This window comes from Pelodiscus sinensis, chromosome 1 (genome assembly GCF_052426305.1).
Source record: "Pelodiscus sinensis isolate ZL-2025 chromosome 1, ASM5242630v1, whole genome shotgun sequence".
Taxonomy (NCBI): Eukaryota; Metazoa; Chordata; order Testudines; family Trionychidae; genus Pelodiscus; species Pelodiscus sinensis.
The window spans coordinates 238,808,516-238,833,967 of record NC_143052.1 but is presented as its reverse complement, the minus strand read 5'-3'; the positions used below and the strand labels follow the sequence as shown (position 1 = coordinate 238,833,967).

Sequence of the window (25,452 nt, the reverse complement as noted above, 5' to 3'; positions counted from 1 at the left end):
AGCGGTCTTTGGGGTAAAGCACAAGATTGGCAGTCAGGAGACCTGTGTTGTGTCTGTAATACTGGCACTAAGAATCTTGATCAAGAGACTGCAACCTTTTCTACGTTACAAAAATTGCTCACTGTTGACAGTGAGTGCAAGCTCAGCACAGATTAGCTGCAAGTGTAAACAAGAGTAAACTGTACTCAGCCCTTTCTGAAATGGTGTAGTACAGCATTTCTCAAACTATGGGCTGCGGCAAATACCGGGCCTCAGCGTGGCTGCGGGGAGGGGACTGGGGCAGGCTGGGAGGAGGTGGGGTGGGGGACTGGCCTCCGGGAAGCAGGGTTGGGGGCAGTGGGGCAGTCTGGCGGAGATCGGGGCGGGAAGGCGGCCGGCGGAAGCAGGGCTGGCTGAGGGAGATCTGGAGGAGGAGGACTGGAGAACCAGCCTCCGGAAGCGGGGCTGGCCAGGGGAGATCAGGAGGAGAAGAGGGGCTGGGAGGGGGTCAGGGGCAGGGACAGGCTGGTGGAAGCCGGGTGGGATGGGGGGCTGGGAGGGGGAGTTCGGCAGGAGGAGGATGGGAGAACCAGCTGCTGGAAGCAGGGCTGGATGGCGGCTGGCCAGGGGAGATCGGGAGGAGAAGCGGGGGAGAATTGGCCGGCTGGGAGGGAGTCTGTAGGAGTGGTGCTAGTCGGGGGAGTTGTCAGGGGGAGCGGAGGAGATCGGTGGGGGGCAGGGGGAACGGGCTGCACACAAATGAGTCCATCCCCGGGGATTCCATTTTGCTCCCCCTCCCCCCCCCCCCCCGCCTCAAATACCCTCCCTGGAGTAGTTGCGAACTGCCTGGCTGGTAGACACACTCATGCAGCGTGAGCACATCTACCAGCCAGGCAGTTCACAGCTACAGACTGATACACCTAATAATAATAAAACTTACCTAATTAGAAAATACCAGACATTTTATATGTCCAGTATTTTCTCAATTTGTTTCCTGAACAGAACCCTCAAATACCTGACTGTCCGGTACAAAACTGGACACCTGGCAACCCTACCCCTCCTTGCAGCCTCCCTCCTAGTCAGATACCCTACCCCCAATCTGCTCCTCCTCCTGTCTCTTGGAGTGCCCATGTGGTGCCAGGTCTCTCAAACCCTGGCCCAGGCTGGGCAGAGGATGCAGCCGGGTGAAACACTGAAAATTTATTTGTTTTTAATGCTTTTTTTATATGCGTTTATATTTTTGGGCTGCAAAAAACAGTACTGAAAAAAAAAAACAGGTTCCAACTAAAGTAAAAAGTTTGGGAAACCCTGGTCTAGCCAGCTTTCTATCTTGGGACAGGCAGTTAAATACAGGCAGTCCCCGACTTACGCGGATCCGACTTACATCGGATCCGCAGTTACGAACGGGGCTGCCCCAGAGTACACGGACTGCGGGACCTCGCGGTCCTGCCGCCCGTGTACTCTGGGGCTTTCTCTGCGTCTCCCTGGTCTGCAGACCAGGAAGACGCAGAGCAAAGCCGCGGAGGGGCTCGGGCAGCAGGGCAGTCCAAGCTTCCCCCCCCCCCCCCGCGGCTTTGCAAAGCCGCGGGGAAGCCGGCAGCGGAGCAGTCCAGGTGCGCCTGGGCTGCCTCACTGCCTGAGCCCCCCTGGCGGCTTTGCAAAGCCGCGGGGGGGCTCGGGCAGCGAGGCAGCCCAGGCGCGCCTGAGATGCTCCGCTGCCGGCTTCCCCGAGGCTTTGCAAAGCCGCGGGGGAAGCCGGCAGCGGGACAGCCCAGATGCCCCGCGGCTGTCCCGCTGCCGGCGTCCTGAAAGGCTTTGCTCCCCGTCTCCCTGGTCTGCTGGTCTCCAGCAGACCAGGGAGACTGGGAGCAAAGCCGCGGAGGACCGAGGCGGTGGGACCGCGGTGCGTCTCGGTCCGCCGCCCGTGTCTTCCTGGTCTGCTGGGGTGGGGGGGCGCAGCTAGTACGCCCCCCCCCCGCCTCCCCAGCAGACTAGGCTTTTCTCCGGACGCCTGTGGCAGAGCAGCTGGGGTGCTGCCGGTTGGTCCCGCAGCGCCGCTCTGGGCGCTACTGGTCCAACCCAGCAGCACCCCAGCTGCTCTGCCCCAGGCGTCCTGATTTAGCCGCTGCTGAAACTGACCAACGCTGACTACAGGAAGCCCGAGGCAGAGTTGCTCTGCCCCGGGCTTCCTGGAATCAGCTGCTGATCAGTTTCAGCAGCAGCTGACTTGGGGACGCTTGGGGTTCTTAAGTTGATTCTGTATGTAAGTCAGAACTGGCGGTCAGTTTCAGCAGCGGCTGAATCTGGACGCCAGTTCCGACTTACATACAGATTCAACTTAAGAACAAACCTACAGTCCCTATCTTGTACGTAACCCGGGGACTGCCTGTAATCATATAATTGAATCTACTTTTGGGCAAACCTGTTCCCAAGAAAATCATGGCCTTTGATTGTCACTCGAGAAGGGATATGGGGGAAGTTAAGCATAGGCTGCAGTTTTCTGAAAAGAAATTGAATGTATGTGCAGCACATTGTGGATTTTCCCATTATAAGAGGACACAGAAGCATAGTTTCACCATGTCTTCAAGTCCCATTTTTCCAGGCAGTGGCAACTAGCGGCTGCCAGTCTTTTGACAAACTGTTCTGAAAATAGTTTCATTGAAAGCCTCAAGAAGACAGTAACAGGTTACATGATTTTTGTGTAACTCTAGGAGTTTGTGCTTGTGACTTTTGCTGCCTTTGAATCAGTGCCAAGGCATTCACTTTGAGATGAAGCTTCCACGTTTCAATGAACTGTAGCATGCATTAAAAGCCAACCCTGGGCATTAGCTCGCCATGGCTGAATGTTCTTGTTGCCATGAAGGCTTAAGATTTGGTGCTCACAGAATTTAGCTGAAATATAGTTTATTCTCAGTGATGAGTCCCAATGAACACAAAACATAATTGAAGGAGTTGTCTCAGCCCTGCAATTTCACAAGACCATGATGCCATCTATAGACCACGTTTGGTTCTGCGTGCTGAAACTCAGTTGAATACACTGATTATATGACCATGGATTTACATAGCATCCTCACAAAACATTACCTGGGATAATGGAAATATTTTTCAGATTCAAATAAAATGTCTATAGTATTAAACTTGAATGAGAGAGAGATGCCTATTTGAATGGCCTGTAAATAAGCAATAAGAATGTGAGGAAAAAACTACTCTGCACACTTCATTTAGGCTAATGTAAAATAGGTTCCTTTATCATAGCTCACAATGGACACCCAAACATTTTTAATCGCTTTATAAAAGTTTCTGGCTGTGCTTGGTCACAGATTACTTCATGGCCTTGATAAAGTTACTTGACTGATCCTCTCCATCAGTGACAATACTTCCCTGGTGTCTTGTTGCTTTGTTGTGAGGCTTCACTTTATTAACATTTACCGCAATTCTTAGAGCCTTTGATGGAAGACTATATATAGAATTGAAAACAACTATTAATATGTTAAAGTATTTCTTAAAAGAAAAATATAGTAAGGTAAAGAGCAGTCTTCAAATGTTCCATTAGTAGTTTATATTGTATTATGAATAGAGAAGGGTAAATTCTGCCATAGGTTCCCAGTTAGTGTGGAGATACAGGAGTCTCATGGTGAGAGAGCAGAATGTGTTTTAAAAATGTATATTAGCATTCTTAAACCTACAGAAATCTCTTTAAAAAAAAAAACCCTAGCTACTAAATATGAAAATCTGTGTTTTGAAGGCATTGGCATGTAGGATGGGGTGTTGATTCTTCAGTAAATACAAATTTTGTTTGTTTCTTTTGTTATAGGAAGGGGTTGAGGTCCGAGTTGCTAGAATATTCAATACCTTTGGTCCTCGGATGCACATGAACGATGGCAGAGTTGTCAGTAACTTTATTTTACAGGCTCTTCAGGGAGAACCTCTAACGGTAAGTAATTTGCGCTTGGTTCTCAGCTTAGAACAGTGCCACTTAACAAATGTGCTGAATTCCCAGTCTCAGAAAATCAAGCTTCTAAAGGTCTCAACATAGGTGCCCTAAAATCACTAACCATTGTTTAAATTAGTCCGTATTCTAAAAACTTCACAGGTATGCAGAGTGCTATACAGTCAAAAAGGGTGTGCTTTTTCCCTGAGCAGAATGGTCATGTGGCTTAGTCTAGGAGACTTGGGTTCAAATCCTTGCTCTGCTGTAGCCTGCCTTTGTAACATTGGGCACGGTGTATCTCTGTTTCAGTTCCCTATCTGTAAAATGAGGATAATTGCACTGCCCACCCTCACATGGTGTCATGAGGAGAAGGGGTATTTTAGGACAAGGATAAGTGTGAGATCATGAGATATATAATTTCACATACATGGAAGTTTTTAAAATGGGGAAACTACCTGGAGCACAATAGGGGACGTAAGCAACTAGTCAAGTACTCAACTAGTCTCTCCTCCTCCTCCTCCTCCTCCTTCACCTCTCTCCCACTGCCTCTATCACAGGTAGCAAGGGCAGGAGGAGCTGGTGCTGGGGAGAGCCAGCTTAAAAGCCGGTTCCCCCAGCACTGTCTCCGGAGAGGTAGAGGCACAGAGGGGGACCAGGTCATGGGGGACCAGTCCCAGACTCTGCGCCTCTGCCTCTTAAATGTAGTGAGAGCCGGGCGGCTACTATTCGATTAGTTGATTAAAGGCCGTTTAATATCCTTGGAGCGAAGAGTGAAGTACTAGGAAATTACTAAGATTGTGTTTACATTTCATCGTAACTTGAAATAAGATATGCAATTTGAGCTATGCAAATCTTATTTTGATGCTATTTCAAAATAGCTTATTTCATCATTTGGTGCTGTCTACACAGCACCAAATTTCAAAATAAAGTACTATTCTGAAACATCCCTTACTCCTCGCAGAACAAGGTTTACAGGGATGTCAGAATAGTGAGGCCAAAATAACAGGTTTTCTGTGAAGACACGGGATAACTATTTCAGGATACTCTGGCGTCCCAAAATAACATTGCCGTGTAAATGTGCCATAAAGGTCTTTCTAGCACTTTATTGTTTTGAAGTAACGTTTTAGTGTATGTTTCTGGGTCTATTATGATAAAACACATTTGAGTACTCTACAAATTGTACCCTTGTAGAGAGGACTTTACTGTAGTAGGTAGACATTCCCAAGATTGAGGTGTATTTACAGACACTAATAATTTTTGTGTAATGTGCATGCTAGCAGAGTTTTTTTTTTTTTTTTGAAAAGTGTTGTTCAGGCTCATGGGGTTTTTTGAAAGAAGTGTTGCTCGGCTGAAGTCAATCTTTTCAGGGTTGTCTAACAATCAGGAAAGAAATTGGGTGACATCTTCATCTTTCTTTTTCACACTTTCTCACAATATTACTTTTTCTCTTTTTTCCCCCTTTTCCTCAAAAACAAACCATACCATAATGATAGAGGAATGAGTTCTTGTGAGAACCTTCAAAAGTGAATATACCTGCCTATCCTTAGTTTGGACAGAGTAGGTAGGCGTCAAAGCACTGCTTATTCTTTCACTTCTTCATGCAGTTGCATTGGGACAGTAATGTAGTATTTTTGGGCTATGGGATAAAAGAAATCAATTGTAATGGCATGTTTCAAACCCCGATGTTTCTTGTCATGATCCTCCTGGTTTCCCATGGCTGTGGTGAGTCATTACTATTGTACTGCCCCATGAACACGCCCACATCTTTCACATTGGATTAAAGCAGAGACAAATAATAGAATATGGATTTTCAAAGGAGTTTTGTAAATTGTTTTGAAAGAGCCTTCGTTCTATCCTCCACTCATAAAAGCTGCAGCTGGTTAGCTGGGACTGGCTTCATAGACCAGAATATAGGGTAAAAGAGGGTGGGAGAAGGCTTTATTTCAGACTGAGACTTTTAATCCCAGTGGGGTTTTTGATTGCATCAGAATATACAAACGTAATAGACTTTCCATTACTTTTTTAGTTATGGCTGGTGTATTATATGCGCCTGGGGTGAGGTACAGGGGCTACAAAGTATAGTTCTCTCTGAGGTCTTATCTAGAACAAGAGGTCAGATGTTGCTGTGGGCTTTATCTGCTCATTCTCCTGTTGCTTATACTGTGCTGATCAAGTGGTTGATCATAGAATACTAGGACTGGAAGGGACCTTGAGAGGTCATCGAGTCCAGTCCCCTGCCCTCATGGCAGGACCAAATACTGTCTAGACCATCCCTGATAGACATTTATCTAACCTATTCTTAAATATCTCCACAGATGGGGATTCCACAACCTCTCTGGGCAATTTATTCCAGTGTTTGACCACCCTGACAGTTAGGAACTTTTTCCTAATGTTCAACTTAAACCTCCCTTGCTGCAGTTTAAGCCCATTGCTTCTTGTTCTATCCTCAAAGGCCAAGATGAACCAGTTTTCTCCCTCCTCCTTATGACACCCTTTTAGATACCTGAAAACGGCTATCATGTCCCCCCTCGGTCTTCTCTTTTCTAAGCTAAACAAACCCAATTATTTCAGCCTTTCTTCGTAGGTCATGTTCTCTAGACCTTTAATCATTCTTGTTGCTCTGCTCTGGATCCCATCCAATTTCTCCACATCTTTCTTGAAATGTGGTGCCTGGAACTGGACACAATACTCCAACTGAGGCCTAACCAGCGCAGAGAAGAGTGGAAGAATGACTTCTCGTGTCTTGCTCACAACACACCTGTTGATGCATCCCAGAATCGTGTTTGCTTTTTTTAGCAACAGCATCACACTGCTGACTCATATTCACTTTGTGGTCCACAATATCCCCTAGATCCCTTTCTGCCGTACTCCTTCCTAGACAGTCGCTTCCCATTCTGTATGTGTGAAACTGATTGTTCCTTCCTAAGTGGAGCACTTTACACACAGCTAGGCATCAGAATAGATCATGCAGTAGTTCTGAGTTTCTCATACTTATCCAGCGTAGCCTTGACTTTTATTTAATACCTAGAGACTGAGAAGGGAATGGTTGCAGACACACATGATTCTCTGATAAACACCCTTTAGGAAAGTTATGTGGAATATTTATCTAGATGTAAAACCATTCATAGCTCAGGATATTTCTAAGTGTCATCAGAAAAGTCTGTAGGTTAATACAGTCCATGGGAGAAGAGTTTCCGTAGTTGAAGTCTTATCTACAGCCAGTAGAGCCCCTGCTGCGGCAGCGGCAACTGTGGGAACAACAGGAACACCTTTTAGGCAAATAAATTACTGTGGACACAGCTAAAGTTGAATGAGATTACTCCCCTCTTTAATTGCTTGGAATCAGAAAAGTCACTGGGGAAGAGAGTGAGGGTCCTAGTGATGCTTTAGCAGCTTTCCTGCATACTGACGAGATGATGGATACTGGTTAACTGGAACATAAGAAAATGCATTTCTCTATTTGAATGAACGGATGGTCAGATTTTTGAAGTTATCACAAGTTATTATTTATACTACAGTGACACCTAACGGCTCAATCAAGGATCATGTCTCTGTTGTGCTAAGATTTGTAAACACACATTACAAAGACAGCCTCAGCCCCAATAATGTTCACTATCCACGTATAAAATGAGACCATGGATGGATACAGTGGGCAAGGGGAGCATTTGGTAACAACAAAACAGTTTACCTCAGCATAACAAATTACCCGTCAGTTACCTAGTTGTTGGATGTTTTGCAGCTGCTATAGCACAGATGAGTCACAAGGAAATCTTTGAAGGAGGTTTTGTGGTAGACTTGTTAGGTTTTTTTGGTAAAAGTCTCTGAGATGTAAGATGAAAATGTTTTTAAATTAATAAATGAAAACTTGACCCAAGGTCACTGTACTACTAGTGCATGAGTACCAAAAGGAAAATTGATTTGACACAAGAGTAAACTGAAATTTTGTTGAACTGGAAAAGCTCAGTAAAATTAACAGTGAGCAGAAATTAGTGAAAAGTGAATTAGAAGTAGAAAACTTTCACTTATTTTACAACTTTTTCTGTTAAAATTAAAATTTTATCAAATTAGCACTGTTAAAACATAAGTGTATTCATTTTGAACTCTCCCTGCCACAAGGATAAAGATGTTTATTTAAAAGACTTTCAAATGCGGGAACTAATCCCACAAAATGGAAACATCTCCCTTAATTATTCCTTATTAGTCAAATGTGTTTGGCCCATGCAGTTGTCTCGGTTTTAATTTAAATTATTTTTATGAGAAGTTGGAGCATGGGGAGGGAACACAGGGTATTCTTTGGCTGCCTTTAAAACATGTGGCAGTGTTCACGCACACCCTGTGGTCCTCCAGCCAGGCCAGGTGTGGAGTGGGGCAGTTATAAGTTCCTCCCATGGCTCCCCTTCATGCCCCCAAGGAATTCCTGCATATGGGTCTGAGTGTGCAGGATACATGCACAAAATGAGTTCCTCTCCCCCCATTCCTCTGTATTTATAGATAGATATAAACACATTTTAAAAGCTCCTAAGGCTAGAAAGCTGTGTGGGGCAATACTGTCCAGCCACCAGTGCACTCTAGCCACATTTCTTTCACAATAATGTATTAAGTGTAAACTGTTAGACCTCTAAATCTTTAGCGCTTCATCCAAAGTCCACTTAAACTGAAGACTCCCTTTGAGATAGTGGAGTTTGGGATCAGACCTTTAAATCAGTCTTTTCCTGTGACATTTGTTGGTATGTTCATCCATCGTGTCCCCATCTTCTGAGCAACAGAAATATTGTATCTCCTTCCAAAGAAGTGTTTTAATGCAGTATATGCTCATGTCAAGAGGTATATCTTCATTTTATCCTTACATGTCATTTACAGCTTTCAAATATTATCGATCCAATACTAGAAATTTCAGCACTTTGCTGATTTGTTGCCTTAATTTCACAGCCAACCTGTGTAAAAACTGAAGGTATTTGTTGTTGCTGCTTAAAGTGAGAGTTGTTTTGCGGTTGAAGAGTGGGAGCGGGCTGGATCTGGTTTGTTGTGTGAAGAAGAGTGAATTAATGTTGACATTCAGACAGCTGAGTGTCATGGTTAGGCCTGGACAGTGATATTAGGAGCTATGGTTTCTGTGGAGTAAAGAGGAGGGACACTGGTGGGCAGTGTTCCCTCTAAGCTGCTGGGCAGCACAGCTTCACAGGTGATTAATCAGCACTGCCCAGTCAGTCAGCTCCATGAAGGAAGTCCTGAGCCTCTGACTGGGTGGGGCTGATTGATCACCTGTGAAGCTGGGCTGCTGCACAGCTTAGAGGGAACACTGCTGATGGGACCTTGGAAGACCAGAAGGAGGTAGTCTGATTATCAAGATTGAAGATAAGGAGAGTTCTACCTGTAGCCAATGAAAAGGGATTGAACCTTAGAAAAGTAGTGTACAAAGACTTCCCAAGATTAGGATTTGGCATGGTAATCATGATGCAGAGTCTGGCAGCCCACTTAGATTGTATCTTGGTTTTGTGTCCCATATTCATGGTTCAAGTAGTTCTTGCAGCCTATTTATGGTGGAGGTGAGGCATGCCATATGTGCCATGTTCTTTTAACTTTGATTTTCATTTCTTATTTGTAGGTCTATGGGCCTGGAACTCAGACTAGAGCATTCCAATATGTCAGGTAAAGCTTGCTTGTTCTTTCCATACTTTGCTGCTGAGTCTGATACTTGTCATGGTATTGTGATAGACTCTAACATTCTACAGTCTTAATCATGTCAGTAGAACATCAAACAAAATGGGAAATATACTGTTTTAGACACAAAGTCTTGTTCTAGAACTCATATTTTTACAGATACATTGAATTTTGAAAAAAAAAACAGCCAGGTGAGAACTTAAATTCAGACATAACTGGTAATTTGTGGTAATTCCACTTTCTTTCCCCTGCAGTGGAAGCAAGTGGTTGTTTCAGTTTTTCTGCTTTGTAAAGTCTCAGTATATCTTCCTATCTGAATGAACTGCTGCCATCTTGTGTTCATATGTGGCTGTGTAGCTTTTCATTTTATTTTTATAAATAGGTTTATACACAATGAGGTTTCAGCCTCTGATGAAACTATATGAAACTGCTCTGTGGTAAAGCCCTAATTTAGATATAGTGCAGATGTAGTTTACATTTAGTGCAGTGTATGTCTTGCTGTAGAAGTGGCATCTTGCAAACCGCAGTATACCATGTCTACTACACTAAGTAGTTTTCACTGGTTAAAATCTTCCTTATAGACAAGATCTAAGTTTGTTCTTTACCATCTTTTAGCAAACATTCATAACTGAACAGTAAGACTCAGGGATTCTTAATCTTAATTTCTATGTTTTATGTTTAGCTAAAACAAAATAACAACTTCAGCTCTGACATTTGTTATTCCAATTGAAATTTCATTTCAGACATTGATTGTAGTTTGGAACCCAGTAAAAGAGAACATTTTAAATTGCATGTATCCATGAATAGAGTCTGTCCATTTTTCATCTTCATTTGAAATTTGCAACTTTTTATTTACTGTTCCTATAATATTATGGTAGGGTTTTCCTGCAGCACATACTAGAATTCCGTTAGGAATTTGCAATGATGTTTTTCCTGTTCAGGCATCACTTGTATATTTAGGACTGGAACATACAAAATCTACTAGATTTGTCCCCGTAAGGTCTGATGTGTGAGTGAATATGTGAGGAATATCTCCTCAGTCAGGGGGCCACATCGGTGAGGGTGTGTTTTTTATTTTTTTTTCTCATTTGTGTGTGGCCCCTGACTAATTTTTTCTGAGAGTTACAGCCCCTGACCCAAAAAAGGTTCCCCGCCACTGTTTTACTGATTAAGTCCTGAAGCTTAAACATTGAGTAGTCCCATTGATTTTTTTCAGTTGGGCTACTTGTGTGATTCAAGTTAATCACATGCAGAAGTCTTACCAGGATTGATGGATAAGGGAATTTTTAGTAACTTCCAGATTAAGGCAGGTTAATCCTTACTCCGCCCTAAAACAGCTATACATCAGACTTTTTAAATTTTATTTTGTTGTGACTCTTACTTCCTGGTTCCCAATCTAATTGCACAGATTCCTGAAACATCTTTGTTGTATGCAAACAGGTAAATAGGGGTTTTGAGGTATTTTACAAAAAATAATACCCAATTATAAAAAGTACAGAAATCAACTAAAATAAACAGGTTTTTAAACAGTCTATTTTGTGTAAACCTGACTTACAGTGCACTAACTAGATCCCCCTTCAGTCCAAATAAGCAAATCTATATTAAGTCTTAAAGACTCATTAATAATTATTCCTGACCTTTAAAAATAATTTTAAAATACAATTTTACTATTAGAATTTGGAAGTTATTGGAAATACAGTAATTGCCCTTCTTCCTCCTTTCCTTGAAATTTTAAAATGCTATATTTCAATAGAAAACATAATTCCCCTGCATATTCTAAACAGCATTGACAACCAGTAACTGAAACTGCCCAGTCTAGTTTAAGTTCACAAATGGAGTGAAGGGTGTGCAAATGGTATTCACTTCTAAAAGCGCATTGGGTTTTGATAGCCTATGTTAGTGATATAATACATTCTGTTGTTGCCAAGATGGTAATCTTATCTTTGAAATTGCCTGCCAAAACTTGACTTCATACTTTTATGCTTTGCTCTGAAGCATTGTAGGGTAATATTAAACACGACAAGACATGATTTAATGTGTGTTGCATTACTGCATTGATTCTATATTCACACCCATCATAGTTTCCAGTGGCTTATACAATTCCAGAGTGCTGCCCCAGAATATTAGAGATCATTTAGTTTTTAGCTCATTTGGTGCAGACACAAAAATCCTCCCTTATTTTAAAGTGACAGAAGTGTAAGTTTAGAATTCTTATTTCATTTATTATAGTTGCTCTTTCCATGTTAAAATTAGGCTTTTGTGGTATCAAAAACTAGTGTGGTCAGAACTGGATCATTTCTAATAAGGCAAAGGTTTAGTTTACTAAAAATACACCTTGAGCAGCCATTTAAAATGACTAATTTTAAAGGGTACAGCATGTCTGGTTTTCGTTTATTATTTATTTTGCTGTATCATACTTTTGTGTGTCTTGGACAATTCTCCTTTTATCTCTGCATCCCCATCTCCTTACACACGTTAGTCTGTTTCACTATATAGATGGCCTCAACAAATCCAAAAATACAGACCCTCTTCTAAAACTGACAGATATAAAAACTTACACTTGATCCTATAGCTCTAATTTAGGTGTAAAATCCTGCTGTCCTTAATGAGAGCATTTCTATGAGTAAAGGCTGTAGGAATAGCCCCCTTAAATAATCTTTGCTGATTATTCATTTTAAATCCCTTTAAAAACGCATGCATGAGATTCAAGACTATATATATTCTGCATGCAGGCTTAATATAAACAATTGCAATTTATGGTTCAGAGAACACGTTGTATAGCACTGTTTTTTATTACCAAATAGTGAAGTTTGATAACTTTTTATTTGAAACTGACAGTCAGGACTGACTGTAGCAGAATTACAACACATTTATAGCAAAGCATGTGGTTGTGTTGTCATGCTGCAGTGCAATACAGCCAGAAAAATGTCTGACACTTAAGAAACTAGTAGTCTCTTCCTTGACTTGAGGGAGCTTACATCACAGGTCCTGCGCTCTGATCCTGATGGCCTGACCCTTACTCCATGCTACGTTGCTGGGTCATGTACAAACACAGGAGTAAGTCTTAGGGATGTGAAAGTTTAACTGGTAAGCATCACCCTTCACAGTTTCAGCCCCCACCAGTTAGCTTACTGGTTCTGGCTAACTGGTGGGGGCTGAAGCAGCTGCCTGTCTGCCATGGGCAGAGGGCTGCTCTATCTCCATGGGGCCCCGCCCACTGTGGACAGGGCCTGCTCTCGGCATCCAGTTGCCCAGAGCAGCCCTTACCTCTGGTGCGGGGGCGGCACTTCAATCTAGTCACAGCAGAAGAGCAGTAGTGCCTCCCTTAATTGGTTAACTGGTTAAACTTCACGTTTAATCAGTTAACCAATTAAATGGAATTTTACATCCCTAGTGAGTCTATGCAGATCAGATTCAAGATTGTGACCTATATTTATTGAACAGCATATCCATATTTCCTGGCTTACTTGCCAGATAAACCAAAGTGTGTGTGTGGGGGGGGGGGGGTGGTGGTGTTTCCTTTACATTTTGACAAACTCCTTTAAAAATCTTTTCTTCCCCTCCCCCTTGCTTTCTGCAGTAATTTTAGTAGTAAATGGTATAGAAATTTGTTCCTGATGACAGATCAGTGCCAAAAGCATCTTTGTTTGGCACATCTGGTTTGAATGCATTGGTGGGAGGAGCTGACATTGTTGTTTACATTGATTAGTCAGGGCCTTGGACCCAGGAGGAGGATTTTGTGCCTAACACTAAGATACCATTTTTACAAAGTAAACTTGTTTTAATAGTGTCTTTTTAAAGCTTCTGAAAATAAAGACAAAACTTGGTAAGCAGCAGTGTGCTTGCTTGCTTTTTGCCTTTGAGACAGTCTATTACAATCCATATGAAAAATTGGCAATTGCCTCATTTTAAATGAGTGGGAGGCTTAGAGACCAGAGGAAATAATAAAGTATTAATTGTTTTTTGGTAATCTATTACTATTTCTTGCTTGGTTTCTCATATAACTGTGGAGAAACTGCAGTATGTGAATCTGCAATGTAAAAGCTCTCACTGCAGCAAATTATCTAAAACTAACAGCAAGTCCTCCACAGTCTTTAATTTATTGAAATGAATAACTATGGAGCTAACAAGCCAGCAAATTATAAGTTGGTATTAAATGTGGACTTCCAGTTGAAATCTACAGAATGCATAAAATCCAACTTAATTGTAGGATTTGATTTCTACATTCTTCATCTAATTATGTTGCTTCTGTGGGGTTCTAGTGATGTGTATCTCTTTGAATAAAATATGATAGTTTAAAGGGCAATGGATATCTACTCAGTCCTTTGTTTCCATATTGCAGTGATCTTGTGAATGGGTTGGTGGCCTTAATGAACAGCAACGTCAGCAGTCCTGTCAATTTGGTAAGCATACAGTTGTGTTTTCTGCTACATTTACTTCATAGTAGTCTAGTATTTTCTTTCTTGCTTGTCATTGGTGTTAGCTTTGATAAGAATTAAATGCAGTGAAAATGCTTTCTCTTGTGAACAATCCCTCCCCCATATTCACTTTATAAACAAGGGTTTAGCCTAGTACTTGCCAGTCTCCTGAACTGTGGCTGGGCCACTTAAACGTAGGACACTCTGTTTTGAAAAACCTTCAATAGCAGAGATTGTACAACCTCCCTCGAAAGCCTGTTCCACAGCTTAACTACACCTATTGGGGAAAAACTTTCTAACTGTATCTAACTCAAATCTCCTTTCATGCAGATTAAGCTTATTATGTCTTGACCTACTTTAGTGGACATGAAGAACAATTGATCACAGTCCTTATAATACTACTTGACATATTTGAAGTCTGTTGTCAGGTCCTCACTCAGTCTTCCTTTCTCAATATTAAACGCTGCCCAATTTTTTAAAATCTTTCCTCATTTGTCAGGATTTCAAACCATTTATCATTTTTGCTGCTTTCCTCTGGACTGTATCCAATCTGTCCACTGAGAGCTGGACATGCTAATCCTGCAGAGGTATCAACAGTGCCACATAGAACAAAACATTTACATCATGTTTTACATCTGATATTCCTGTTACTCTACCTCAGAATATTAGCTTTTTTTTTGCAGCTATACAACTTCATTGATCTGCTTTGTGGTGGGGCTAGGGTCTTCTGCCCACCATGAGAGGTGCCTGCCAGGGCTCAGGGCTTCAGTGGAAGCAAGGCTGAAGCCCCAATCTTAGCATGCCCTGTGAGGCTGAAGCCCAGAGACCCTTCTACCCTGAGTGCTAGAAACCCCATAGCCCCATAAGCCATTGCAGGTCTGAAGCTTCAAGCTCTGGCAGGTGCACCCCAGCCCATCAAACTTCTGAAGATTGTTGTGTGTGTTTCAAAGGGTTCATATCAGTGTTCCCTCTAAGTTGCGCAGCTGCCCAGTTTCACAGGTGATTAATCAGCCCTGCCCAGTCAGAGGCTCAGGGCAACTGCATTGAGCTGACTGACTGGGCAGGGCTGATTAATCACCTGTGAAGCTGTGCTGCCCTGTGCAGCTTAAAGGGAACACTGGTCCATATGTTTGGCCACCCTTGTAGGGATGAGGGAAACCAGACCAGAATTTGTACTTTATAGAGACATCATTAAGTGAAATGAATCTACTTATATAAATAAGTGTTTGCCGGCTTTATTTTCCTTTATTTTGATGGTTATTGGGAAGGAGTAGGAGAATTAAAACAAATGTTTTGTTCTAGTTATTGTCTGGTATTGTCATCCTAAATTCTCATGTCTTGTTTACAATATATGGACTCAGCTCAGCAAAGTACTTAAGCGCTTGCTGAAGACCCGTTAAAATCAGTGGGACTTATGCTCATCTTTAAGAATGTAGTTATGTGTAAATGCCTTACTGAAATGAGACCTATCACCTTGGCATATGTACGTAGACACATGCATTTTGTTGACTAGACTTTTTGGCCCCAAAAGAATATTACATCCATGTGAGGTGCCATGTTTCTCATGCAGGTTTGGGGGCCTTTGCGATTTACTTAATGTTTTGTATACATGGTCTATAAACCAATAAAAGTTACTTAAAACACTCCTGTCTGTTTTAAGAAACTGAACAGTGATTCTGTGGGAGGAGGTTCCTCTTATGATTTTCACAGTTGGCCAGTTGGCTCCCTCCTTCATCCAAAAATTGCAATCTAAAAGCATTGATGATACACTATTGTAATGTATTAACCTGCTTCTGCTCAGGAAGCTTTGTTACATCCTTGTGGTAGCTTCTCTATCCTCTTCCCCCGCTTGCCTTCCCCCCTCCTCCCCACACACACACTCATAGCAATTCTACTAAAACAGTGGTCCCCAACCTTTTTGTGGCCAATAGCACATTCATGTTTTCAGAAGAGTGTGGCGGGCGCCAACAAAAAAAGCTGTCAAATGTGAAATTGAAGGCTATTTTCATATTAAATATGAATTGGGTAAATTTGATAAACTTAATTTAGTTGGATAATTTTTATTTTAATTATATTGTAACTCATTTTTAAACAAAATTCTGCATTAATAAAAAGGGGGGATGTCCAAATGTTGAGCAAAAAAAGCACTCCCACCCCAAAAAAAATCATGGCACCTTTAAATTTCACACTCCCTTCCACATGGCAGGGGAAGAATGTCCCAAGTGGCTTTCCAGCTGAGAAACTGAAAATACCAGACATTTTACTGGGGGAGGAGGGGGAAGAGATCAGGCCAGGGGTTTGGATTGTGCCTCAGGGCAGAGGATTGGGGTGCAGGGTCTGGGAGGAGAGTTCTGTGGGTGAAGATATCAGAGTGGGAGTAGCTGGGGGGTCGGACACTTACCAGCGAGATGCGCTGCTCTCCTGTTTTTCCCACAGGAGCTGCCTGGCCATGAACTTGGGGATTGGTAGGTTCCCGCAAGCTGCCATTGTCCAGGTCCGGCCAATGGGCTTGTGCGGGGGGACGGAAGCGGCCATGAGGGACCCTCCCCTGCTGGCTCCCAGCTCCTGCACCACAAAGGGCCCCGCCACGGCTGTTTTGCGATGGGGGAGGGAGACTGTTGCTGCTTCGCAGCCGGACCTGGCCAGCGTGGGGTTTGCTCCAGCTACTGAAGCGCCTGCACGGGCTGCCTGCTGCGGTGGGGGCAGAGCTCAAGCCTCCAAAGCGCTGTGTCGGGCTCCCTAGTGGGCCCCAGGCTGCTGACCCTGCTTTAAACGGGTGAATGTGATTATTTTTAAAACGCCGGTGCGGGCGCGCACAAATGCCCCCGCAGGTGTCATGGCGGGGACCACAGTACTAAAATATCAGTAATAGAGATGAAATGTAGATGGCTTTTTCCAAAGCATTTACAGCATATCCGTTTATTTAATCATAGTTTGCAATTTTAATATGTAGAAGCATATGGCACGCTGCTGAGGTTGGCACTTGAAAAAACTGACGTTTTTTTCCCTTCCGATTCTCATGGAAAGCAAAATGTGCATCCTATGAAGATAAGCAAATGGGGGAAAAGGGGATGGGTGCAATTAAAACAAAACAAAACACTTTGAAATCCTGTAGTTTCTTTTTTGGATGATTAAATAGGCTAAATTTGAGAGGTGGGTTTTCAAAAGCACAGTGTTATCTTAATTATTTTTCTGTTAAAATGGTAAAGCTTTCCTTGACTTCACTGGAAGCTAGACTTAGGCTACCACTGAATGCTTTTCAAAATCCCATCCAAGAAAATGCATTTTATGATGTGTCTTTAAAGACACGTGACATAGTGTTGTTTTAAAAGATGTGGAGGATAAGAGTTTTGCTTTATAATGGTTCTGGTTACTTTTCAAAGTAGATAGAATTGAGGTGTAGTGCGCCGTTAAAGATAATGAACCATTGGAACAATTTACCAAATTTTCTGGTGCATTTTCTGTCACTGGCCATTTTTAAATCAAATTTGTATTTCTCTTCAAAGAGATGCTCTTGTTCAAACAAGTATTATATTGGGGCAGATTTATGGCCTGTTACACAGGATAGTAGACTCTTCTGGCCTTGTAATCTATTAATTTTAATTAATTCATGTATTTGGTTTCTATCCTCTTGGTGATTCTTAGCAAATCACAAAATGTGCATTTTTAGAGATGCTTTGCAATTTCTCTTGAAACCTGTGTCCACTTCTTTTCTAGGGGAACCCAGAAGAGCACACGATCCTAGAATTTGCCCAATTAATTAAAAAACTTGTTGGTAAGTATGACAAGTAATTCTTGGGTGAAGTTCATTATGCATATTTTATCAACTGATAATTACTTCATTAAAGTATATGTAATACGTAAGGCTAATTGAATCTGTTTCTTTCCGTTCTAAACAGCATTTTTACCAAGGATATTTAATTGTCAGCTGATTCTGAGATTAAATATTAGATTAAACATTTAGTTTAGATTTTCAATTGAGGATAAAACTATGTGAAGAAAAGAATTAAAATCCAATACTGTTTGGGTAGATTTATCCAGGAACCCTGTTCACATTTTCTCCTTGCATTTCTCTCTGTCACCCTCACAAGCCTCAAGTCATGATGACAGTCTTTCTTCCCTTATACTGATGTGGCCGCTGGATGGAGGGTAGATGTGATTCATTCTGGCACCTATCTGAGTCTCCCTTTCACTTGGCCAGAGGGGATGATGGAGAATACTTGGCAGTCCCTCCCTCTCACCCTATGCTTCTGCTGTTGAATGTGCTGCCTTTTCAGCATTAATGAATCCTCTGAGATTTTGCTCAGCTCCTTAATTCTCCAGTCTTGGACACCGCTTCCTTGTGTGGTAGAACACAGGCATTTGTCACTGGCTACTGCCAGCAGACAGTATACTGGGCTAGATGGACCATTGGTCTGACCTTGTATGACTGTTCTTATGTTAACACTATGGTGCCACTAGACTATCTGGTAGACAAAATAAGTTGTCTCTCCATTTACTGGTCACTAACTAGCTCTGTTTCGCTTTGCCCACAATTTTTTTCAAACTCAAATGAACATTTGTTTTAAAATAATGCAAAAAGTTTGGGGTTTACATATGTAGTAAATTATCTCAGTATGCTACCATGATGGGATCTGAATGCAAGACTCAGGCATGGTTCTTCATTCCATGGACAATAGGAATGGATAGTACTGGGGTGCAGGAAGTGTTTTTGAATCACTTTGTAGTGTCGTTCCTGGATGATTGATCTCACCTTTGCTGGAAGGATAGGCATATCAGCATAGGGTGTTTTGAATGATGGGAAAAATTGGGAATGATCTGAATAGGCTTTGCAGGGACATCATGCCATTGCTGGAGAATGTGTAAGTTGAAAGATATAGCAAACAAAAGATAATAACATTTATTATTTTATTCAACAGGGAGTGGCAGTGAAATCCAGTTTCTCTCAGAAGCTCAAGATGACCCTCAAAAAAGAAAGCCTGACATCACGAAAGCCAAGTTATTGCTTGGTTGGGAACCTGTGGTATGTAAAACTAAATTAATAGTGTCTTGTGTGTAAACCTTAGGGTTTTCTGATGATTGTCTTGCCTTTGATAAATAAATAAATAAAATAAATAAATAAATAAAATACCCTACGGTTTTTAGAACATCTTAAAGAACTGGGGGAAGTGGAGGAAAGTAAAGTGTATAAAATACCTTGAGTCTTACATGAACACTTCATAAATGTGTACAGGAGGGAGTTCTACAACCTGTGTTACGCACGAGGTCAAACAAGATGATCACAGGTCCCTGGCGTTAAAATCTATGAACGTACGAAATAAGTGACAAAACATTGTAAATAAAATTTACCTCAAGTCATTCGTAGAACCACTGGTACTAAGACAACAGTCTCTAATATGCGGTCATACCTTGGAATGCCTGGTACAGAATTATTTACCCCTCTACTTATGTTACCTTAAAAAGAGGAATTTGCTTTTATAATATGAATGCTGTTGAATTAAAAAAATGAAATAAAAAAAATTAAGGGTTGAAGTTTTAAGATCTTGTTAAAGATATCAAATGTCACTGCAAGTCATCAGTTTTAATTTAGTAACTAGGTAGGATTATGAGGCGTATCAGAAGAACCCAATAAAAACTAGGTAGGTGGACAGAGCTATAGTATGCTAAAAGTGGGATTTTAAGAACCTGCACAGGTTGGCCTAACTCTGCTCCCATTGAAGATAATGGGAGTTTTATCATTGACTTTAGAGAGAACAGATTTAAAACTTGTGAAAATTTCACTTTGAATTTGCCATAGATGACAAATAAGGGAAAACACATTGGACAAATTAATTATGCTGCTTGTTCAGTACAGTTCAGAGTTAGTTGTATATGCTCCTTGGTAAAGGAGGGAAGAATGTCTGGGATTTATTGTTGACAGCAATAAAATTTGCTTAATAAAGTAGCTGTCCAAAAAAGCTGTTAAATGCTTGTGTTGCATTAAGAGGCTGGGGAATATCATTGTAATACCATTGTATATCTCAGTGATATGTGCTCTTCCCTGAATACTTCCTTCTGCACAAACCATCAGCAGAAACCCAGCTCATTTCCCTTTCTCCCCACATTACTTTAAGGCTAGCTGGTCACGCTGTACAGCCACTCAAATGGCCAGAGCAAATGTTGCAGTCTGGCCTTGATCCATAAGCCTTGATTTCACTAAAGGACTTTTGTCTTTACATCAGTTTTCCAGCAATAGTGCTAGAAAACATATACTGATTCTACAGTAGGGTCACAATGAATGCTGCAAACCTTCCTAGGCCCAACCCCGCATGTAATCCCAATGAAACCCTGGAAATTAACCACTACTCATGTGATACTGGCATAAAGATTTGCTGTTTCCCTAAGAATTAATGTCTGGGAAATGAATGTCTCATTGCTAATGATCCTAGTGATGGAACACCCACAGCTTCCTGGTTACGTTTCACTCATACCTGCCATTGAGCATAGCTGGAAGCAAGAGGTTGACTGCTATATAGATCCTTGTCCCATCTACAGCTGGGGAAAGGAGCTTAGTTTACCACTAGTTAGGCCAGCTTTCCCTCTCCATCAGTGTGAATGGTTCATGTGGAGCATATATAAGTAGGAAGCCTGGTTTTAAAAAAAAACTGTTGAAGTAATGAGATTACTCTTTCCCTGTGTGCGTGGGTCATTCAGAACCTCATTTGTTTTTTAAAAGTGTCACAGTGACAGTAGATCGTGTTCTATCAAATTTGAGGGGATGTAGGCGTTTGTACTCTTATCCTGTTGCGAATGAAGGTTGGTAGTGAGGCATGTATTGTTAATATATCCAGTTCTAAAGTGCCATCACTGTATCTAGTCATGTTTGTGACATAAGCAAGACCAGAGATGGCTATACTTGGAAAAGAAGTGAAATATTTGTTAGGTACACTGTTAAAAACTGTTACAACTAGAAGCAGAATAGGAAGAAATTCTTCTTAACTCTGCACAAATAATTAGAACTTAATTTTCTATTTTAGAAAAAGCTAGGTGATCAGTTCCTAATGTGATACTGTTGTAATGGTCAGTTTTGCTTAGTGGTTTATGTCCCCATTGCTATTTTTTATTGGACCAATATAAGGTAGTATTGAAGGAATTCTCCAGGGGTACATCTACACTGCACCCCGCATCTATACAAGCTGGCCGCTATTTCAAAATATTTTTCGAAATAACAGGCACGCTGTTTTAGCATCCTGGTAACCTCGTTCCATGAGGGATAAGGGATGACTCGAAATAGTGTGTTTTGAAATTTGGCATTGTGTAGATAAGCCAAATTTCAAAATAAGCTATTTCAAAATAGATTTGAAATAAGATATGTAATTTGTGTAGCACAAATTGCGTATTTTATTTCGAGTTTAGGGTGCTGGGTTGATGCACCCCAAGTTTGTATTTGGACAGAAAGTGGATTAAGTGTTACTACCTGGTGCTAAATGTGGTATTTCTAAAGTGTGAATTGATGGCTTCTAATTAAGTGAATGATAGCTAAATACACTAAACTTCCGATAATCTGGCACCTTTAGGACACAGGGAGTGCCGGATTATCAGATATGCCGGACTATCAGAAGGGGGGGCTATGAGGGGTCTGGGGTGGGGTGGGGGGAGATGCCACCCCAGACCCCTCATAGCCCCCACTTCTGATAGTCCGGCTCTGCCACAGGCGTCCCTGATTCAGCCGCTGCTGGTCAGTTTCAGCAGCAGCTGAATCGGGGACACCTGCAGCAGAGCAGCTGGAGTGCTGCCTGGTTGGTCCGGTAGCGCTGACCCTTGACACGGCGAGACCAACTCGGCAGCACCCCAGCTGCTCTTGAGGGCGCCTGGGGCAGAGCATCTGGGGTGCTGCCGGGTTGGTCCCGCAGCGCCGCTCCTCGGCGCTACTGGACCAACCCGACAGCACCCCAGCTTCTCTGCCCCAGGCGTCCCCAAGTCAGCCGCTGCTGATACTGATCAGCGGCTGACTCCAGGAAGTCAGCCGGGACAGAGCAGCTCTGCCCCGGGCTTCCTGGAGTCAGCCGCTGATCAGTTTCAACAGTGACTGAATCAGGACACCTGGGGCAGAGCATCTGGGGGGCTGCCGGGTTGGTCCCACAGCGCCGACAGGCAGCGCTACTGGACCAACCCAGCAGCGACCCAGCTGCTCTGTCCCAGGCGTCCCGATTCAGCCACTGTTGAAACTGACCAGCGGCTGACTCCAGGAAGCCCGGGGCAGAGCTGCTCTGTCCCGGCTGACTTCCTGGAGTCAGCCGCTGATCAGTATCAGCAGCGGCTGACTTGGGGATGCCTAGGGCAGAGCAGCTGGGGTGCTGCTGGGTTGGTCCAGTAGCGGCTCTCCTTGGCGCTGTGGGACCAACCCGGCAGCCCCCCTGCTGCTCTGCCCCAGGTGTCCTGATTCATCCGCTGCTGATACTGATCAGCGGCTGACTCCAGGAAGCCCAAGGCAGAGCTGCTCTGCCGCGGCTTCCTGGAGTCAGCTGCTGGTCAGTTTCAACAGCAGCTGAATCGGGGACAGCTGGGGTGCTGCGCGGTTGGTCCTGCAGCCCCGAGGGGCAGCGCTATGGGACCTACCTGGCAGCACTCCAGCTGCTCTGCCCCGGCTTCCCCGATTCAGCACTGGTTAGTTTTAGCAGCAGCTGAATCGGGGAAGCTGGGGGCAGAGCAGCTCCCATGGTCCGGCTGCTCGGGACACTTCCGGGTTCCTGATGGTGCTGGACCATCAGGAGTACCGGACCATCAGATGCCGGACCATCGGAGTTTTACTGTATATCAGTGATGGGAGCATTAGAAATGCATAGACAGACTTTAACCAGTGAGTGGTGCTCTGTCTTTTTATTGATAAAGAATTAAAGGATTTCAAAGCAGCATTTTCACAGCTTAGAAGATAGCCACAGTTATACATTTTTTTTCTTCATTTTAGGCTAATATGACCATGTCTTCTTTCTTTAAACAGGTCCCATTGGAGGAAGGCTTAAATAAAGCAATTCACTACTTTCGTAAAGAACTTGAATATCAGGCAAACAATCAATATATCCCCAAACCAAAACCTGCCAGGATAAAAAAAGGAAGAACAAGACATAACTGAAAATGGTTGGACAGGAGATTCCCTGCTTTATATTTGACAGGATGTAATTTTTTTCCTTTTTAAAAAGAAAGACTTTAACAGGTATCATGAAGAACAAACTGGAATTTCATTCTGAAGCTTGCTTTAAAGAAGTGGATGTGCCTAAAAATAAAAAAAAACTGCAAATCTTGCCTTGCACTTTTTAAATCTGTCTTTTTATGTAAAATAGAGTAGAAAAATCTTTGAGTATCTTCAAGTTTTATATCTTGCTGTGAGATCATTTGTTGTGACTGTCATTGACAGTTTTATTTACTGGTTTCTTGTGAAGCTGAAGATGAATATAAATGGGACAGGATATGCCAATTTATTTATAAAATGGGTACTATAAATGAGATGTTATACTATGCATAAAAGAAAAAGCTAGCAGTATTGTCAGATGAGTGAAACACTGGCAGTTAGAATATAGGGGTATAACAAATTTCTGTATGAGAGCTTTATTGTATTCTTTAAATCAGAGTTTTTCAGAGGTTTAGTTTTAGTTGCACACTTGAATTTGGACTATTTTCATTGATTATCATGGATAAGGATATTTTAAATCACTACTGTGTTGTGCGTACTCTGGGAAAAAAGTTAATGTATTATTGGTTACCAGTGGTTGAATATGCTATTTTAATAAAATATGGAAAGTTCTAATTATAGGTTTGTTTTGGATTAAAATGGTTTTCTTTTTTGTCTTTTGTCTTTATATCTTAAATGTTGATTTAAAAAAATTATACTCCACGATAAAAATAAGTCATTCTGGTGAAAATCAATGTTATATTTTTCTCCTTTGCAAATAATCCCAATACTTTTTAACTGATTCTTGGGAAAGGGCTCTAAGATAATGTTGGGGGAAGGGGAGAACCTCAGGTTCTTATAATTAAAATTTATGTCGTTGTTTGCATTAGACCTAGATAGTCACAATGCAAAAGTCTTCGATATCTTTAAAACATAGAATAAAACTTTAGTGTTCTCAGCATGAGAGAAATCATGTACTTTATATAGAAAACTTTCTGTTCATTTTACCAGAAAATGCACAAAACTGTACTGAATAACTGATCTTATCTCAGTAATTGTCTTCCGCTTGTTGGATACCTGTACTCATTGCAACTGTCATATTAGGAAACATAGGCCTCGATTTAAAAAAAAGATATTTAGGCATTCCTCTGTTCAGAGTTGCAAAGCCCAAGCTCATTGAAAGTCAGTGGAGCCTAAGTCAGTTTTGGAAATGAGATTTAGCTGACAATCACATTGGCTTTGCAACACTGGACAAAGGAATGCCCAAATATCTTCAAAATAGGGCTATGGTCCCAACCTTCAAGAGCTGATGTTCTGTTGTTACTATGAACCAACAAGCCTGCTTGTGCATGGTGTAGAGTAAAGAAGAAATAATGGTAAAAGTCCACTTTCAAGAATGCCCACCAGAGGTCTGAAAGGTTTGCTATTAAAAGACGGGTCACAAAGACCTCTTTAGATTTGCTCACCACCTTGCCTCCCTTCATTAGGGGATGAAAATTGGAGGAGTTCTGTTGTGTGCTATGCATTGGCCTTAGTGCTTGATCTGCAGAGATACAGCTCACAGCTGCAGACCCAAGATTTCTAGTTCAAGCTGTAAACCATTTGTGGCCTAAACAGTTTTACCATCCAGCCCGTGCACTGCTGCTGGCATGAGAGTTGCTGAGGAGAGATGTAGGGGGGGGGGAGGGAAATACTCTTTACCCCAAGTCCAGCCCCTGGTGCATCCCTAACCCACCTCTCCTTGACCCTGTTTTGCCCTCTTTACCCCTGCCCCTTCCCCTGGGGGAAGCAGCCTCCGGGTATGTCTACACTACCCTCCTAGTTCGAACTAGGAGGGTAATGTAGGCATACCGCACTTGCAAATGAAGCCTGGGATTTGAATTTCCCGGGCTTCATTTGCATAAGCGGGGAGCCGCCATTTTTAAAATCCCGCTGGTTCGAACCCCGTGCAGCGCGGCTACACGGGACTCGAACTAGGTAGTTCGAACTAGGATTCCTATTGGAACGAGGTGTACTGGTAGTTCGGAATAGGAATCCTAGTTCGAATTACCTAGCTCGAGCCCCGTGTAGTGCACGGGGTTCGAACCAGCGGGGTTTTAAAAATGGCGGCTCCCCGCTTATGCAAATGAAGCCCGGGAAATTCAAATCCCGGGCTTCATTTGCAAGTACGGTATGCCTACATTACCCCGCTAGTTCGAACTAGCGGGGTAGTATAGACATACCCTCTGGGATTGTCAGGGGACCTGGCGTGGGGCAGCAGCAGGGGTTAGGCTTCCCTACACTCACCACAGTGGTGGGATTCATGGGGAAGGGGA

At 42.5% G+C, this 25,452-nt stretch overlaps 1 protein-coding gene across 3 annotated transcripts in view; it reads left to right on the top strand.

The window, feature by feature from the left end:
* Positions 1-23,774, top strand: part of UXS1 (UDP-glucuronate decarboxylase 1) — a 118,159-nt gene extending 94,385 nt beyond the window's left edge. For all 3 annotated transcript variants that reach the window (XM_025180385.3, XM_075917766.2, XM_075917782.2), the window contains 6 exons: positions 3,794-3,913; positions 9,516-9,559; positions 13,914-13,974; positions 17,707-17,764; positions 18,909-19,012; positions 22,970-23,774. In XM_025180385.3, the coding sequence (XP_025036170.1) occupies positions 3,794-3,913; positions 9,516-9,559; positions 13,914-13,974; positions 17,707-17,764; positions 18,909-19,012; positions 22,970-23,101 (519 nt within the window). In that variant the 3' untranslated portion in view covers positions 23,102-23,774. The remainder of the gene's footprint in view (positions 1-3,793; positions 3,914-9,515; positions 9,560-13,913; positions 13,975-17,706; positions 17,765-18,908; positions 19,013-22,969) is intronic.
* The last annotated feature ends 1,678 nt before the right edge of the window (positions 23,775-25,452 follow it).